The 17,185-nt window shown below is 38.9% G+C and overlaps 2 protein-coding genes across 4 annotated transcripts in view; one reads left to right on the top strand and one right to left on the bottom strand.

Moving 5' to 3' along the window:
* Nucleotides 1-1,991: 1,991 nt before the first annotated feature.
* wdr1 (WD repeat domain 1) lies at nt 1,992-12,413 on the bottom strand. Of its 2 annotated transcripts, XM_035662333.1 has the most exons (16): nt 12,273-12,413; nt 10,796-10,917; nt 9,906-9,996; nt 9,670-9,817; nt 9,238-9,418; nt 8,051-8,128; nt 7,756-7,836; nt 7,124-7,357; nt 6,269-6,356; nt 5,280-5,436; nt 4,639-4,726; nt 4,353-4,463; nt 4,002-4,175; nt 3,755-3,899; nt 2,760-2,911; nt 1,992-2,253 (listed from the first exon to the last, which is right to left on the bottom strand). In XM_035662333.1, exons 1-15 carry the CDS (start codon nt 12,286-12,288, stop codon nt 2,805-2,807), a joined length of 1,821 nt encoding a protein of 606 aa, XP_035518226.1. In that variant the 5' UTR covers nt 12,289-12,413; the 3' UTR covers nt 1,992-2,253; nt 2,760-2,804. The 2 variants fall into 2 exon arrangements, with proteins under 2 accessions (XP_035518226.1, XP_035518224.1); XM_035662331.1 differs by having other exon boundaries at nt 1,992-2,911.
* Nucleotides 12,414-15,753: 3,340 nt separating this feature from the next.
* Nucleotides 15,754-17,185, top strand: part of idh3b (isocitrate dehydrogenase (NAD(+)) 3 non-catalytic subunit beta) — an 8,303-nt gene continuing 6,871 nt past the window's right edge. For both annotated transcript variants that reach the window (XM_035662231.1, XM_035662230.1), the window contains exon 1: nt 15,754-15,868. In XM_035662231.1, the coding sequence (XP_035518124.1) occupies nt 15,827-15,868 (42 nt within the window). In that variant the 5' untranslated portion in view covers nt 15,754-15,826. The remainder of the gene's footprint in view (nt 15,869-17,185) is intronic.

Here is a 17,185-nt window from a genome sequence, read left to right on the forward strand (position 1 = left end):
AATATAGGAATCGTTGTGTTTTCATTAACTTACAATGAGACGTTTTTATTAACACTGGCTGTAGACAGGGGAGTTTTGCAGCCACAGTATTTTCTCCCACACACTTCACAGCCCATTCTCATTTGCAGGTTGTCAAATACAGATGCGAACGATATTCAGTAAGTTGCAATCTGAAATTTCACTGCTAGATTAAACTTAGTCCTACACACTGGTCCTTTAACTGTCATGGCCATTTATTCTCAATATATACTAAAACTCAGAAAGGAAAAGGAGAGGACGGACAGTTGGACCACGGCTGCAAAGCCAACCACCCACACTTGGAGAACTGAAAGAAGCCTATTCTACCTGTTAGAAATGTAACACAGACAGTTCTTTATATACATATACGTATACACCCAGGAAATAGTCCTGCAGTGCATCTTTTTAATTTGTGTCTGGGGGAATGTAAACAGCACCAACAAGATATTGATGATAATATGGTTTCATCTTCATATAAAAAAAACTTTGACTGCAGTTGTAGTATCATTGATGCTAGAACAATAAGAAAAAAAATTGCTTACTTATTAGTTACCTTGTTATAGTACCTTATATTCAAAGCAGTGTTGATTGTTATTGGTTATTGGGAATATGGGTGGAAATATTATGCTGTGAGTGTGAGCTGTGCGACTCTGTGGTTATTATGCTGCTGTGCATAATTACTTAAATCGTTCATTTACATTGTTGCATAATCGTGTGATATGTATGTATAGTCCTATGGGAGTAAATTGTATTTAGTATTACTCCCTGTTGGTTATTAAATAAAAAAAAGTTAGTCTGTTGCAAATGAGGCATACATGCTTTGAATTTATAAAGACTCATGACATGCTCCTCAGAGAATCCTCAGGAAAGAAGGAAAAATATCCAAATCCAGTAGAACATGTAATGGTCAGTATTTAAAATACCAAAAGTATTTTGCTTTGATTACAACTCACTTTAACACAAAATACTTAAATACATTTCTGTTTAAAGGTATGTAACCACAATTTCAGAATAATTACTGATATGACTTGTAAACAATCAAAATAATGCATCTATAATTACTTTAATTATAATTCTTTCCACTCTTTGAGCACCAAATGTATAATTGCCTAGAATTCACCAACCACTCTCAGGACTCCCAGTGTCCACAATTATTTTTGCAAAATCCACAACCAAAGCAAGTGCAGGCACAAACCTGAATATACACCAGTATCACATGAGAACTAGCTGGCTAACTTAATTTACTGAAACTTATCATGTAGGTGCAGGAAAGAATTTGGAGTGTATTTACACCTGTTAGATATTTTAGCACCCTGTCTTGCTAAGAGGGCACTGATGTGAGAAAACACAATATTTAGTTTCCTTTTAAATACTTTAGTATTTAAAAGGAAAGTGTAAGTGTATAAATGTAACATTGAGTCTACTGTGAAGCATTTTAGTCTACTTATAACTGTACACTGTATTACATTTTATATCACCATAAACTAAATGTCATCAATAAAAGGCATTAATAGTTACTTTCATATTGTGCTCAAAGTGGCTTAAAAATTAATCTGATCAAGACTATAAATGTCAGTGAATGATCTGTTGCCCCTTGAACATCAAAAGTATATCACTGTACATAACTTCAGAAATATTTCTTAAAGCATTTTAAAAATCTAGGTGAGCAGTACAGTACCAGAGCCTTAAAGTATTTTAAAAGTAACATTTTAAAGATACAACTATTTCTGCTTTCCTACACCGTTTACAATAAAAGGAGACAGAAAGGAAAGAGACAATGTTCAATCCGGGGATATGAATTACATAATGGCCAACATACCAATTGAGACCTGAAATGGCCTTATCTGCTCCTCTCAGTCTTTACAACCTACTCAATACCCACAGTGCAACGTGCTCTTTAAAGACATGAAAATCTCACTGGAAAACCTGCACACACACATTTGTTTGATAAATATAAAGAGTGCAAATCTGCATGAAAGGGAAAGTGCATAAAAAGTGTTTTTTTTTTATTATTATTATCATCATCATCATCAACTTCCATTTTGGAAGCAGATGCATAGACATGGAAAAAAATAAGTGAGACAAGCATAGTGGGCCCAAACAAAAACACAGCAACAACACAGGACCTTCAACTGAACAGACCGCATCTCGATTGTACACATACTTTGTTCTTTCAGTTCCCATTATTGCTCCCCCAGTCCAACAGGAAGAATTGTGAATCACAGAGTATGAAACCTAGGACAAAGCAAAAAGCAAAAATCACCCATCCCCTTAAAACCTTGAGAGAGAAAAAAAAAAGTGACAGGCAAGTTCAGTTAGGACCAGTTACTTCTCATTTCAGGAATGTAACCAAAAGTTTTCATTTCTTTCAAACCTGATTTTGTTGATTTTAAAATCGCTTTAGGTTCATCCGTTAAGTTAGGATGTACTGAGCCCATCCACAGACAAGAATTTCAGTTAAACTGAGTGAAAGCTATTACCTATGGAATGTTAGCTTACAAATAGTTATCTGGGTCCATAACGCTCAAAGAGATGTAAAAGCACTCATGGTTACATTGTATATTTCAACATTTTGTCTCTGTGTAAGTTGAGGTTATTCACATCAAAGAGACATATCTTGGATATTTTTTATGGGAGCTTTTCCCAGCCATAACCATTTACAATTCAGATGTTTACAGACAGCAAAGAACACCGTTTAGACAGTGAAAATACAGTTTAAAAAAAGAAAGATTGAAGTCTACAGTAGTCCTTGTCCCTGGAGATGTGGATGTTTGTCTGCTTGCAGCTCAGTATTTAATAGTCCACTGCTTGATGCTGGCGTCATGGGAGGCAGTGACTAGAGTATGCTCATCTACCCAGGCAAGGCTGCTAACATGGTGCAACCGGTGAGTGTCTGCGGACAACAAAGCATGAAACAACATTTTTACAAAAATGGATCAACACACAAGTGTTCAATTTAAAGACAAACATTTGCAGCCAAGTTCAGTTTGCTTAACAATCAATACACATTGAGCAATGACTAAGTTTCAATTCTTAAGAAAATAAAAATGTATCTAAAAAACAAGATATGGTCATTTTGAGCATTTTCTATCAGTGGATCAGTTTTAAATATTGCAGGGAGTAATGGCACAGCCACAGTGAGGTGTGAAGAGAAGCAGGCAACAGGCTGCACGCCTACAACTCCTCTGCAAGCTAACTAACTGGCAACCTGCTGTTGTGTGGAAAATACTTGCGCAGCATAAAATCAGATCAGAGGAGAGATTATTTCTAAATGACTTCTTTAATAAAACATCAGTTTGTCTGGCTGCACTGTATACAGCTGCTCTTTCGATCTTCCAGCAGAGTTCCAGGGGGTGAACAGGGCAGACGGAGCCCTGCATGAGCCCGGATACAGGATTTGGGTTTTTTTTGCATGTCATACTTATGACTTAGTAAGTCTTTAATTCAGAAAACCAGAGCAGATTTTTTGAATGCAATACGCTTCTATACATTTCCATAAATAGCTGCTCAGTGTTGCCATATCAACCAGGATCAAAATCTTAAGGATTACAACTTTAAACCCATCTACATGCTCTAAATGCATATTTTAGCTCAGCTCAAAATGTCCTGTTTTTGCATGTTTGAATTCTGTTCAGAGTGGATTTATATACCTCATACAGCAACCTCAAGTACATCAGTGTATACCTGTGTGCAAGCCAAGCATGAGTGAACGCACATGTGCACTTATATGACCTACCTGGGATCTTAATCCTCTTGTCTGCATCACCAACTGTCCAGACAAACACCATCATGTCCATCCCACCAGTCGCAAAGTGCTCGTTATCAGGTGACCAGGCCAAGCTCACTGGTTTGGCATGGTGTCCGTAAAACTCATTTTTGACCTGGTGAAAAAAAGTGAGTGATTATGAAAAGGAGACAATGACACCTTTATATGAAACTGCTCTAATCCACAAAAAGGATCTATAAAACAGAAAAATGTTTACCGAGTAGCCGTCAGCCACATCAAAAACTGCAGCAGTTTTCTTCTCATCTATGACAGCCAGATAGGCTCCATCATTAGAGTAGGCCATGTCTGTGACCGGCCCTTTAATCTCAATAGTTTGCCCCTCGTCCTTCAGAGTGTTGCCCTGAACGGAGTACAGATGGACTTTCCCATCCTAAGGAGAAAAAAAGAAAAGAATGATATGTAATGTCACCAGGATGTGATGAAGAGCGTGCTGGAACCGTTTCCTGTGACGGTTACTTAAAACAGATGATTATTTAACACCAAGACATGTTGATACTCTTTTTCCCCTGAACTCAGAAGCATTCTCCTGTTGTAAAGGTCCACTTACTGCTCCCCCCACCGCAGCAGTGGTGCCACCAGGGTGGATAACTCCAACCTCTGCTTCATAGTCAAGATTGTCCAATGTGAAGATTTTCTTCTTGTCCTTCAGCAAGACAACCTAGAGAAAGCAGGAGATGATGAAAATAAGACACCAAGACTTGACAGGAGTAAAATACCAGGAGGAGGATGTCAAACCTAGGTAATACTAAAATGTGTTCCCAGGGAAACAACTAAAGACTGAACTAAGAACTTGGGTACGCTATAGGCAATGATCAATAAGACAAAGACATTACCTGCCCAATGCACACAGCCAGTGACAGCCCTCCAGCTGCTGCCGACACACTTTTAGGCTGGAAGTCCATCTTCACCACGTTGGAGGCACTGAAAACCAGCAGTTATTTACATCATTAATAGGCCATGTAGCATTTAGAGGTGGACAAATTATAAAATGATCAAGGCCAATATCCAGTTTGAGGTAAAAGAAAAACAAGACAGATCTTCCATTGACACATACAGTATAACTCCAAGTCTTGTATGACATAAAATTGTTTAAAGTTAATGCTGGACACATATTGATGCTTGACTATAATCCTACCGTTGGACTGCATATCAGTACATGTTCATGCATACAGGGGGGAAAAAGTGCTCATAGAATGACTGCTTCACCCTCTCCTAAAAAATAACAATTCAGAACCAGCACTGCCAACCTGCTCTGAGTAAACTTTGTGGCAGACATCAAATAAACACTAACAAGGAACATTAGTATTATCAAAAGCACAGATCATTAAGCATTGGAAAATGTAAAGCTTAAAAACATAATCTGCTTTATCCAGACATCTGCCCTGCCCAGATGGACTTCTATTACAATCATTATAATCCCCACTAAATGAATGTTGTTGTCGTCATCTGCACAGCAACACGTAATGACCCTTACCTGTACTCCTTCTTGTTGATGCTGGTGTAGCGCAGTGTATCATCCATGCTGCACGTCACCAGCTCGTCGGCTTCGTCAGTCACCACCTTGCTCACCTGGTTGCTGTGGCCCTTCCCCGAGAAGCAGTCGTTCTCCCCAGTTTCTGCATCCCAGTAATGTGAGACATCCGTTAGGGAAAAACAATCAACTGTAGACAGGTAGTGGAGCGGGGTCAGCAAGTCACTACGACAGGTGAGCGTACACACAATGCATCAAATGATTCTGAGGAGGCAAGAACTCATCATCTCTCTATAAACAGTACTATTGACTGTACCACCGAGGTTTCGCCATTTAGCGCTAATCCCTAAACTAAGGAGTACAAGCAATTCAGTCATATTTTGAAAAATGACTGCTGGGATAAAGTCCTCAACTACTACTATGAACTATAATCTAAATCATATTTAAGAACATTTGCTGAAGGTCTTAGTTGTCAATTATATATTAAAATTCCACCCCTGCCTATTTTTAAGAGTGTGAATGTTCAATGTTCTTCACTTTAAAAGCCCAAATTAGAACCAAATTGCTTGAACAATTTTCTATACTCTGCTTCCTCTCTCAAATAAAATTGCATGAATCAAAATGCACTATTTTAGAGAATTCATTTAGGCTTCAAATGAATTCTCATTTCCATTTCACAGATAATTATTTAATTTGTGCTACATGACCAGTGTGTGGCAAACCTTCAGGTTTAGTTCTATTAGACTTTAGTGCTGCCTTCAATCCTCCTGACCATTTTATTTTTTAATTCTCTTTTTTTCTTCTTATTATTCTAAAATAGTATTACATTTTACCTGTAATATAATGTGTAGTGTATTTAAGAGATAAAAAAAAATTACATCAGCCAGAGAAGCTCTAAATAATCAAAGGTAGTCTACATACAGTAAAGACTAATGGGATATTAAGATACTTTTACAATCACTCTTGGCACCACTTAATAAGTGAAAGGATATTGATGTGTCCATCGTGACTCCCGGAGTAGATGTATGATCGGCCTTCACTTTTGTGAATTGTCAGACACTGGATGGATTTGCTGTGACCCTGTAGGATGAACAAGTACATGTTTTCAGACACACTGAGGGCCATTAGACAGTTAATGCAGAATATTAACCGCCAGCCATGTTAGACATTTCACTTCAAACATTTGGCAGCACGTTAAATCCAGTAAAAGCTACCTGACTGATAACCTGATACACAGTGACTGGTATTCTCTGTCCTTCTGCAACATATAATACACTTTAATGCGTCAAATCTAGTCCTGGCCTGGGTTCGGCTGACATTTTAAGGGACTGGAGCTTAAAGAGGAATAATGTAATTTTACACCACCTGACAAATGTGTGTGCCAGTCCTAAGCTTGTCTCTGCTCTAGTGAAAAACTGCTTTATCTCCCAAAGTCATAGGACACAGTTGTTTTTAAGAATAAATTGAAAATAGATCAGAACTAAGAGCTGTTTTTTTTTTTTTGCAAAAGATAGCACTTTTGACAACATATTGTTTTACCTTCAGTGTGTATATTGTGAATTTTTTATAGTGAAAATATACATATATGACCATTTGCTCATCTATGTATATTTTGTACAGATTTGTACAGATTTGTACACGTATGCTACAATTTTAAGATTGTTTAAGATTTGTATTCTCTTTTTTTTTTAACACATTTTTACATTTTGTTATTTGTGGTTATATTTGGGTACTGTATAATTGTCGCATGTTTGCAAATGTTGGTTATTCAGCTTCAATATTAACATGTTTTCAGTTTAAAAGCAGAACTCTATGGATGATATCCCTGTATCTCTTGAGAGTCTGACCTTGACCGTGCGTATGGGCCGATCAGGGTTGTTCTTGTCCAGATAGTTGATGTATCCTGACAAGGAGATGCTGAGGAGGTGATCTTTCTGCCACAGGCAGCCCAGCTGCTGGTCTGTCACATCAGTGCCCATGTTGAAGGTGGTGACGGCCGTACCTGCACCAACATCCCAGAGTTTCACGGTCTTGTCCCCTGAGGCAGAGATCAGTTGGGAGCTGTCAGGGCTCCAGCTGACCTGGAGGATTTAAAGCAGACGGGATGTTATGGGGATGGGAAGTTATGATATTAATATGCATGTAACCAAAGTTACAAATTGTGTGTGTAATGAATGTTCAGTGCCCTATAAATGTTCTATCAAAACAGTAGTTAAGCAGTCAGTACACTGAGGACAAAGGAGGCCACTTTCAGAGCAAATAATCCCTTATGTGTCCACACACTCAGACTGCATGCTAACGAAACCCACCCAGCTAACCAAGTTGTCATGTCAGAGAATGACAAAGAGGTTAAACACTGTAGTGATCATTTGTTCAAGTTGAAACAAGACAGACTGTCTTATATTATACTCGTATATACTGTATGCAGCGTCAATTTGTTTATATATATATATAAAAATTAAAAATAAAAAATACTTACAGCATAGATTCCTCCTTTGTGGGCCTTCTCTCCACCCAGTGAGCTCACACGCTCACCAGTCGCTCCATCATAGATGAAAATCTGTGGAAATCATACTCATTAAGAAGATTGTACACAACTAGTTTTGTTTATGTATAATTAGGTTGTCATTTTAGGTTGAGACAATCCTAAATCATATTTGGATTATTTTAGTAAATATCACAGCGATAAATACTTAGATTATTTTGGCAGAGATAATCTTGTTTTACAATGTTCCATACGGTCACATGTCCACGCCTGGTAATGCAACACTCACCTGGCCATCAGCACTGGCTGTGGCAAAGCGACCGCCATCAGGAGAGAAACGAACACAGTTGACAAACTGGCTGTGGTCCTGTAGCGGTCACCCGGAAGACAGGAGGGAAGAAAAATAGTTACTCAAAGAAAGATTGTGAAAGTTTATACACAGTCCGTTAAATAACTCGATATTACAACACGACATACAGGTCAAACTGGCAAATGGAACAAATACATCATTCTTGATCATCCTCATGACAGAGCTTGGTTAACAAAATTATAATCTTACAGAAAATGCAGTGCACATTGCAAAAGTTGCAAGTCTGTTACGAGTTAAAAAGAAGGTTCTAATCAAACCAGTTTGCTGCTGCTGTCCCAAAACAGCATTGTTTGTGATAAATAAAATATATTGGGGGGCTCTCTGGAATTTAAATGAACTGTCGCACATACTGTACTTCACAGCTTCCTCTACTACCCATGCCAGGAGCTGTTGAATCAGTGAGATCATGAGCAGAATAACATCAAGACAGCAGGACATGGACTCGAGAGGACTGCATGTGCTGCTTGACTTTAAAACGTGCAAGAAAAACTAATGATGCAAAGAGATGCTGTGATTTAATAAAAAAAAATAATAATAAAAAATAAAAAAAAAATAAAAATAATATATATATATATAAAAAGAGCCTTTAGGGCTTATGCACCTACTGTATGACATATTTCCAATGCAACTATTCCAACCTAGGTCAGTGTTACAGAATGTAATCCATGTTTGGCCCTAAAATACCACTTGCAGACTGAATTCTAAAAACAGACCAGAAAATTTACATGTTTCTAGACGGAAGGCCTACTTTTAGGAATGTGGCTCACACATTCTCCAAGAATTTATGGGGGAAGTGGGTTATGTAACATGGAAACGGACAAACAAGGCTACACTGTCAAAAAAACACCAGGGTGTGACAGACTACAGATGACCAGTGGGCATTAAAAATAAGACGACGGGTTCAAAGGGTACAGAAACTGTTTTAACCCACTACCTTGTCTGCAATATTTCTTACTACTAAGACTGCAAGTTGAAGATTATATTTAGTCTTTGGTTGGTCTGACAGGTCTTGGCTCTAACTACTTTGTTTAAACACAAATACCCCTTTACAAAAGCAGCAAAAATGCCTAAGGGGGAAAAAGCAAGTGTTCATCTCTTAAACTCACACGCAATGTGAACTTGAACTTGAAGGGAGGCCCCTCAAAGAAGGACCCACAGGTGTCATCACTGGCAGTAGCAAGGCGGTAAGGGCGTTTCTGCCTGATGTCTACACTGTTGATTAATTTGGAATGGCCGGACACTTCCCCCACTGAGGAGCCAGAGTCCCACAGGAACACTGCACCAAACCTACAACAAGAGATGAGCACGCATACAATTGTTTCAGGTTCCTGTGATGTTTCTGGCATCAAGTAGGACACTCAATTCTATAATTCCACCACCATGGCATGTTAAATATAAAAATATCTAAAGCAAACATTGGACTTGTGTACAGTGGGCATTAATCAGTGCGATACCTGGAGAGGCTGAGTCATGGTGGTGGTGAGTTTAATGAGTCTCCTTTCATTTCCTGAACATGTCTGAAAACCGCTCATACTCACTTCTCTCGTCCGTCCCCAACAACAGCAATCCTCTTGCTATCCTCTGTCCATGCAATGTCCTTGACCTTGCCTGAAATAGGGGTGTACTCGTACTTGAGCAGGTGCTCCTTCTGGGTGGTGTCCCAGATACGGATCTTTCCTGATGCATCTGTAAGATTTAAAAGCAAGTGTTTTACTATCAACATCTCTGTGGTAACTATATGCGCACATTTATTCATAGGTGGGGGGTTTTTTACCTCCAGATGCAATGTAGAATCCACTCGGGGCATACTTGGCAACTGTAACTTGATGGGCATGTTCAGTGTAAATGTCTGCTATAGCTGGGTTCTGTAAGAGACAGGAAATGTGAGACATCAAAAGGTCTGACAAATTATTTGTGAATCTGGACCTTATTTTCAGGGTTTTGGACTCTATGCCTGTTGGTCATGATAACATTTGACACTTGGAAATGTTTAAAAGCTTATTATTACTGATTTCCCCTTGCTGTTGCTCAATACAACATGACATGACTCATAGGTGTGGTTACAGGTGCAACAGAGGCTGTGCCGCCATTGTGCCGCATGTTATATGGTGACATGGTGGGGGTAAACTCTTAAAGGGAGTGCAGGTGGCAAATGAGGCAGCAGGTGTGACGTTAGGTGCCTATCAGCTGACAATCAAGCAGCAGCAGCTAATGGGAAGGCACTTACATGTCTTATAAAATGACTGAACTAGAATAAGTTAAACATAAGGAAGTGCAAAATTCTACACATGCTCAACTATTCTTTGTGTGCACCTAATTCAACTATCATAGCAGCCAAACCTTAATTTATCTTGAGGAAGCTTGTAAGTAAGCGTTTCTTAGTAGGTCAAATCCGGTCACCGTAAGTAACATAGGGCATTTGGTGTCAGCCTAAAACGGAAACCAAGTCAAGTGAATGTAAACGAGCAATGAGCTCATTGACCACTCTTACACTGACTCTGGGTGTGGTCAGGCGCAGTGAACAGGAAGCTTTTAACCAGAGGGTGAGTGAAATGATGCTTTGGATGTTGGAGTTAACTGGTGACCCAGCAAACTCAACAATCATGTACATTTATTAGTAAGTAAAACATCAATATGATTAATATGAAAAAAAGGGGAAATTACTTCAATGTTCCTGATGATGACACATTTCCCATTGGTATACAGGAAGTTGTTGCCTTTGGGATCACCACCAATCACTTTGGCAACTCCCCTCTCCATCTGGGGGAGACTGGCGAATACATGTTCTAAAAAAAAAATAGACGTGACAAGAAAGATGACAGACGGACAGATAACGTAAAGCATTAAGGTTAATGCAACTTAAATAAGCATACATACGAAAAGGATTGAATAGAGTTATTCCATAAGGCGTTGGTTGCAGACAGACTGTGGCTTCAGATACAGTATTAGGATGCAGAGTTAATCTGCATCACTTAGTTCTTCTTTAGTCAGGACTAATGAGGATGTGTTAAACGTGGCCTTTGACCTCACTGATCTTTCCAGACAATTTAACCCGAACAGCCAGGTCTGTCCTTATTAGTCAAGTTGAGGTTCAGACCAATTTAGTTCAGACCGTATAGTATCCAAGAGAGGTTCATTTTCCCACAAAATAAAAGGATATGGCAGGACATTTGCTGTTGCCTCACAAATACCTCAATACTAAATAAAATGAAAAGAAATTAAAATTATACATTAATGAGTAATCAGTTTTTTTTGTTTGTTTTTTTTTTTTAAAAAAAGAAGGATATAAATGCAATTCCTGAAACTGAGCCTCATTTCTTTGGCACTGCTACTATATTGTGGCAAGAGCTTTTCAACTTTATTACAGATAACTGAAGGGCTGGTTTTAATGTAGAATATATATAATCGTAAAGATGAAAGACAAGCATACATATTTAATCTTAGAATTATCTGAGTTTCGTTTTATATAAATAATTCTGAATTCAACCACACAAAAAAAAAACCCGTTCCTGTTTATCATAAAGAATGAGAGCAGGAACTGAAGACCATTAACTCTTAAACTAACAAGATAGCTGTGTGGTTGCTGCATGTACCTCCGCACTGGCTCTAAAATCACTTCTTTATCTTTCTTACAGCCTCGTTCTTATCTCTCCACCACTTCGACATTAAAATTACAGCCCAAACTCTCTACCTCACGCTTGTTCAGCACTTTCTATGAGCTACTTCCCCTGCAGAAGTGTGTGACGGTCGGCCAGCTGCCTCTGTCCGGGCATGTCACAACAAAACGATGTGAGCACAACTATTTCCTCTGAATGACGTTAGCTCAACTCGCTAACGCTCACTTCAATGAACCGTCTGTAACGAGCTGCATTTTCAACCAGAGCAGCTGACCAACAAACTGTGCTCAGACACACACACTGCTGTATGTTAAATCTGACAGAAACATTGCCAATGCCGGGATTTAGTCTTTCGTGTGCGAGATTAAGAGTCAAAATCATGCAGCTATGGGCGAGGCTAGCTAGCTACGGGCTACCTGGCTCACTAGCTAGATCAGCTGAACAGTGTCGCAAAAAAAAAAAAAAAAAGAGTTTCACTACATTTTTTTTACCCAATCGTTGCTATTAAAAATAAAGACACTTACTCAGTTCATACGACATTTTCCCTGCTAGTCACTTGCTTAACGATACTCTTGTAAATGAATGAAACAGTGGAGACAGTGAAGCTCCCCGGCTGTGCACTCCCTGATCACACAAACACGGAAGCGAGTGCAGCTCTCGCTCTGCTGGCTTTGCCCATATATAGTAAACTCAGATACTACGCTGCGGCTGTCAGCCACTACCGTGCACTGCTCCCTCTGGGATCACTTATCCCTTCGTGCGGTCTTTCAGGCTCCAGGGCAATTATACTATCTCTAAACTCCAGTGATCAAGCTGGCTGGGTTATCCCCATGTGTGCTTTTCTTCTGGCATCATTACATTCAAGTGACACGGTTTTGTTTTTCCAAGAGATAAATCAATGTTAAATGTTTCAATTTTTCAATTTTCTAATTCAGATGTCATCAAATGATTAAAAGAAATGTTAATATAGATGCACACTCATAATAAAAGTGTTTAATTTCTGTTCACAATGCCCAAATTGAAACTGAACCGGACATATTCTGGTAACCATCTTTGTTTGAATAAGGAAATTGAGTTGCAACATGGGAAACAGGTTAGAAATATTAATATAATGCAGGAAATTAAATATTTTTTTCATCCAGATAGTTAGAGGTTCATTATAGATTCTGGAAATACATTTTAAACAGAGTTAAATGTGTATTCACATTACAGAGGAAAAACAAGGGTTGGTTGGTTGGCACTTTGAGAGCGGAGAAACTAATTTGTTTAAGTGTAAATGATTTAAATGCTCATAGATTAGAAGTAGCAATTTAAGTTCAATACAGTAAAAGCAAAAGTATTTGTACTACTCTGCACAAAAGAAAATATTTTGCCTGACTCAGCATTTTAAGTTACAATGATTAGATTTCCCAGTTTCATTTAGTGTTCTTTATCATTAAGTAAGTCAAATTTTATGTTCGGAAAACTCAAAATGTGTCTTGTTCACCAATAAACACAGTGCAGTACATTTATTAAACATTTCATTTACATAATCTGGACCTACATAAGATTAGTAAAACACACATTTCCATCCTAATAAGATATTTGAATAAATTTTATCAGGGCAAGCAAACCCTACCTGGAAGCTGATTTTAGAGATTTGGAAATTTGGATAACACTTCACCTCTACCCAAGTTCAGTTTCTCCTGTTGGATAAAGTTAAAGAGAGTTCAGTTCATAAAGTGGAGTTTATAAATTGGGCCAGACAGGAGGAACAAAGCCTGAGGTGGGTTCCTCAGTTCATCCATGACAACACTGCCTTCCAGACAGGTTTTGGAGCACAGCTTCCTGAAGGCAAAGAACTCCAACACGAACATCTTTGAGAGTGATATCTTAACAGACTGTGAGAGCCTCCTTACCTTTACTGCAGTCAGTGGTCAAACTAGTCCAAATTCATCAGTGAAAAAATGTTAAACAGAGAAAATGGCAGTGTTACAACGCAGCTGGTCCAGACATCGTATCCACTGCTGAGGAGAATGGGCCTTTACTGAGATATAAACCTGTGATTAAAAAAATGGTGATGCAAACATAGCTGTTTTCTTTAATAAGCCCTGATCGTGCCAAGTCAAGTTAAGTGAATTAGCCAATTAGAAGTTGGCCAAGATCTGCGATGCGGATGAGGGTTTGTGGTCCAGGCAAAGACTCAAAGACGCTAATTAAAACAATAAGTCCCTAATAACTGTGTACAATACCACCAATTCTGGGCTAATAGCTCAGGTCCACGTGCAATAAATTTAAACAATGGTCCACTCTGCTTAGGGCACATCAACTTCACAACGCAGCACTTACACAGTACTAAAGGAGGCGCACACAAAAGCTGTTTTCCTGTGATAATAATGTGAATATGCCAGAGTGTTTAGATCCTGTGGGTATTTCAAACTTTTTTTATATTTCAGAAAAACTGATGCTCCATATGTGAGGAGCAAACCAAGCAGGAGGGTGCACAGAGGTGGGATTGCCTGAGAGGTCTGACTCAGGGCAAAATTTCAACATTTCATCAAATGCCTTGCTTTGGCCCCCAGAGAAAATGATGCCAGCATGAATAACCAAATCAAATGCCCAATAAGGTAAATGATGACTATTTGACAGATGTCAGAGGGTGACTGCTGACCTACAGTTTCATGTTGGTGATTTTAAAATCTGATGTCATCCTATGTATCAGTAGAGACGTTCACTCGCCGGGAATAGGATTGGGAATCCCCTGACCTATTTAGGATGGACCCATTTCAGAGGGTGGGCCATGGCAGCAGCAAATATAATGTTACAACAATACAGAAGTTATGCAACACACAAGTGGAAAGATCATATATATTGATAATATATAAGCTATTGAGAAAGATTCACAAGTGAGTGTGAAAATGTGCATCCTCAGCTGTCCACATAAAGATGGACACAGGGGCACCACCAGACATTTTGGGCCCCCCTGAGCTCAGCTCAACAACAGCTCCGACACAATAACTGTAATCCCAGCATGTTCCCGGGCTCCCCCTGAATAATTCAAAGTGAAGTGAACAGTATACGCTGCATACAGATTGTATTTATTGCAACGTTATTGTATTCAATCAAATTGTATAGTTGTCATGCTTCTTCACCATATATTTCTTTCTTTCTATGCCATTCTGTCCTTAGATTCAATTTGCCATCTACATTAAACCTGCCTTTCTATCTCATCATAACTGTAGTTGAATACCTTTCAATAGAGTGATCTTATACCCACGCAAATGGGAATAAAGCACATATGTTTACAGACAGTTTCCTGCTTATGCACTGTTTTTCTGTTTGACTTGTTTTGTTTTGTGAGACTGTGCTAGTACACTATGCGGCCTATAGCTACAGATACAGACGTTTTGTCAGATACAACATTATACAGTTTTTTTGAGTGTCTTGTTTGTCTTGTTGTTTTTTCTCTCAGGTGTAAGCAATGACAATATTCAGATGTTTAGATTATTGCACACAAGGCAAATAGTTCCCTTTTTTTTTATTCCCCAACAGCTATTTCTTGTCTCAGAAGAGGTTTTAAAAGAGGTTTAGCTTTTAGTCCAAGATAGTAGGCTACATGTTTTAGACTAAGTGACTGTGTCATGTAAGCAGGGTGGGGAGTAATGGATTACATGTAATCAGTAATCTTTACTAATCTTACATTGTTCTGTTTTATAAAATACACTTTTCTCTTGTCTTTATTTGCATATTTGGTGTTGAGGTAATCCAAGTAAGTAAGGGAAAGTAATGAAGTTACACTACTTTAATATTAGGTTACTGACTACAACAGGTAATTAATAAAAGTACCAGATTACATTTTAAAAGAAACCCTCCCAACCCTGCATGCAAGTGGGACCCGTGTTCAAGCCCTCCCCAGTGGCGGGAGAGGCAGTTATCACCATGGTTATCACCCCGTTGACCACATACAATAACTGCTCTGTCAAAATGGGGGCACTATAGTAAAGCAGTGTGTCTTCTTCTTCTGTTGTCCTATAGCTAGCGTGGCTCTACCGCTGCAGCACCACAGAAGAAGTAGCACAGTCGCTGCATTCCCGTAACGATGGCGGCCGCCTTGAGAGGAAGCTTGGTAACATTGGTCAAGGTGAGTTGTTCACAAGCTTGTTTTATACACAGGAAAGGAGCCAATGTGGTTGAAGTTGTAATTTAGTCAAACACAATCACTAACGAGAGTTAACGAGAATATGTGAGTGAGTGGCAGCTGTGTCTTGTTGTTAACCGTGAGCCTCAGTCACTACCACTGTTAGCCTTCACACTGACAGACACACGGCTTTCTTCCGTCTGGCTTTGTCCAGTTGGTCAGGAGATATAAATCAAATAGCCACACAAAAACTGTGTCTGGGTATGTGAGATAAGAAGCTAAAGGAGCTAGTTAACTGAGTTCACCCTGGCATGTAACTTAACCTCTCTGTCCTCAGTGATCCGTCAGTGAACAGCAGCACATAACTTACTGAGGCTAACCACCAGCTAACTGATGGCTGCCTGCCTTAGAAAGAGCAGACCGGGTTCCTCTGTTAACTAAAGATAGTGGGCCTCTGCTGTGATAGTTGTGTGATTCTGTAATGTCAGTGGGAGGTTTTCTTGGATTATCTTTAATTAGTTTGCTTTAAACGTGCAGGTGTCATGTGTCGGTGAGTTGCCTCTCTGACAGATGACAGATGAAGTGAATGGTGTATTTTTATGGTCATTCATTCTTGATACATGTCTACAGAAATAAAAAGTCACACACATCTCTGCCCGCCTCAATATTATCTACTCAAATTGGCACCATTGTGACTGGCAGTGGGCAATATGGATAAAATCCATTATCAAATTATCACAGTATGTGTCATTTTATATTGTCACATTGATACATGTTGTGATCTAGATCATTTTCTGGAACGTCAATTAACATACTCCTTTATACATAAACTAACCAGACAGGAATTGCGGATTCGTTTTCTGTTTATCAAATAATTTATTAATTGACTAATCGTTCTCTACACAAAATGATCTGTTCACAAGATTTCATTTAGAGGCAAAAAACACGAATGCCTATTCCTAATAATTGCCTGATAATTCCATTATCAGGTACCACTAATGAAAAACATAGCCTAGGACCTATACCATACTAGCTTTTTTCCAAAGACACCCTCTCCAAATGCATAACAAACTGGACCTTTAAGCGGGGTCCCAAAGCATTATTTAAGGCAAAACTATCTACAAAGTGACGAGAGTCTGTGAACGTGTGTTCAATCTGGTGCATAAATCAGATTTGCAAATGTATTTGAGATTTGCAAAATGTAGAACAAAGCTGTAAGTGCAGACATACATCAGTTAATGCCTGAGAACGTTAAATATGTGCTCCAAGACCTGGAAAATACAACCATGCAGTACCAACCATGTCAGTTTACATCCCCCG

The sequence above is a fragment of the Morone saxatilis genome, unplaced genomic scaffold (assembly GCF_004916995.1).
Source record: "Morone saxatilis isolate NCDOM2014 unplaced genomic scaffold, NCSU_SB_2.0 Contig18, whole genome shotgun sequence".
NCBI classification, from domain to species: Eukaryota; Metazoa; Chordata; class Actinopteri; family Moronidae; genus Morone; species Morone saxatilis.

What these genes read in the sequence shown, in the direction of transcription:
- wdr1 (XM_035662333.1), bottom strand. An exon ending in AGTTCAAGTTCACATTGCGT is followed by an intron (nt 8,129 to 9,237) that starts GTGAGTTTAAGA and finishes TGACCGCTACAG; the next exon opens with GACCACAGCCAGTTTGTCAA. An exon ending in TGGCTGTGTGCATTGGGCAG is followed by an intron (nt 4,464 to 4,638) that starts GTAATGTCTTTG and finishes TGCTTTCTCTAG; the next exon opens with GTTGTCTTGCTGAAGGACAA.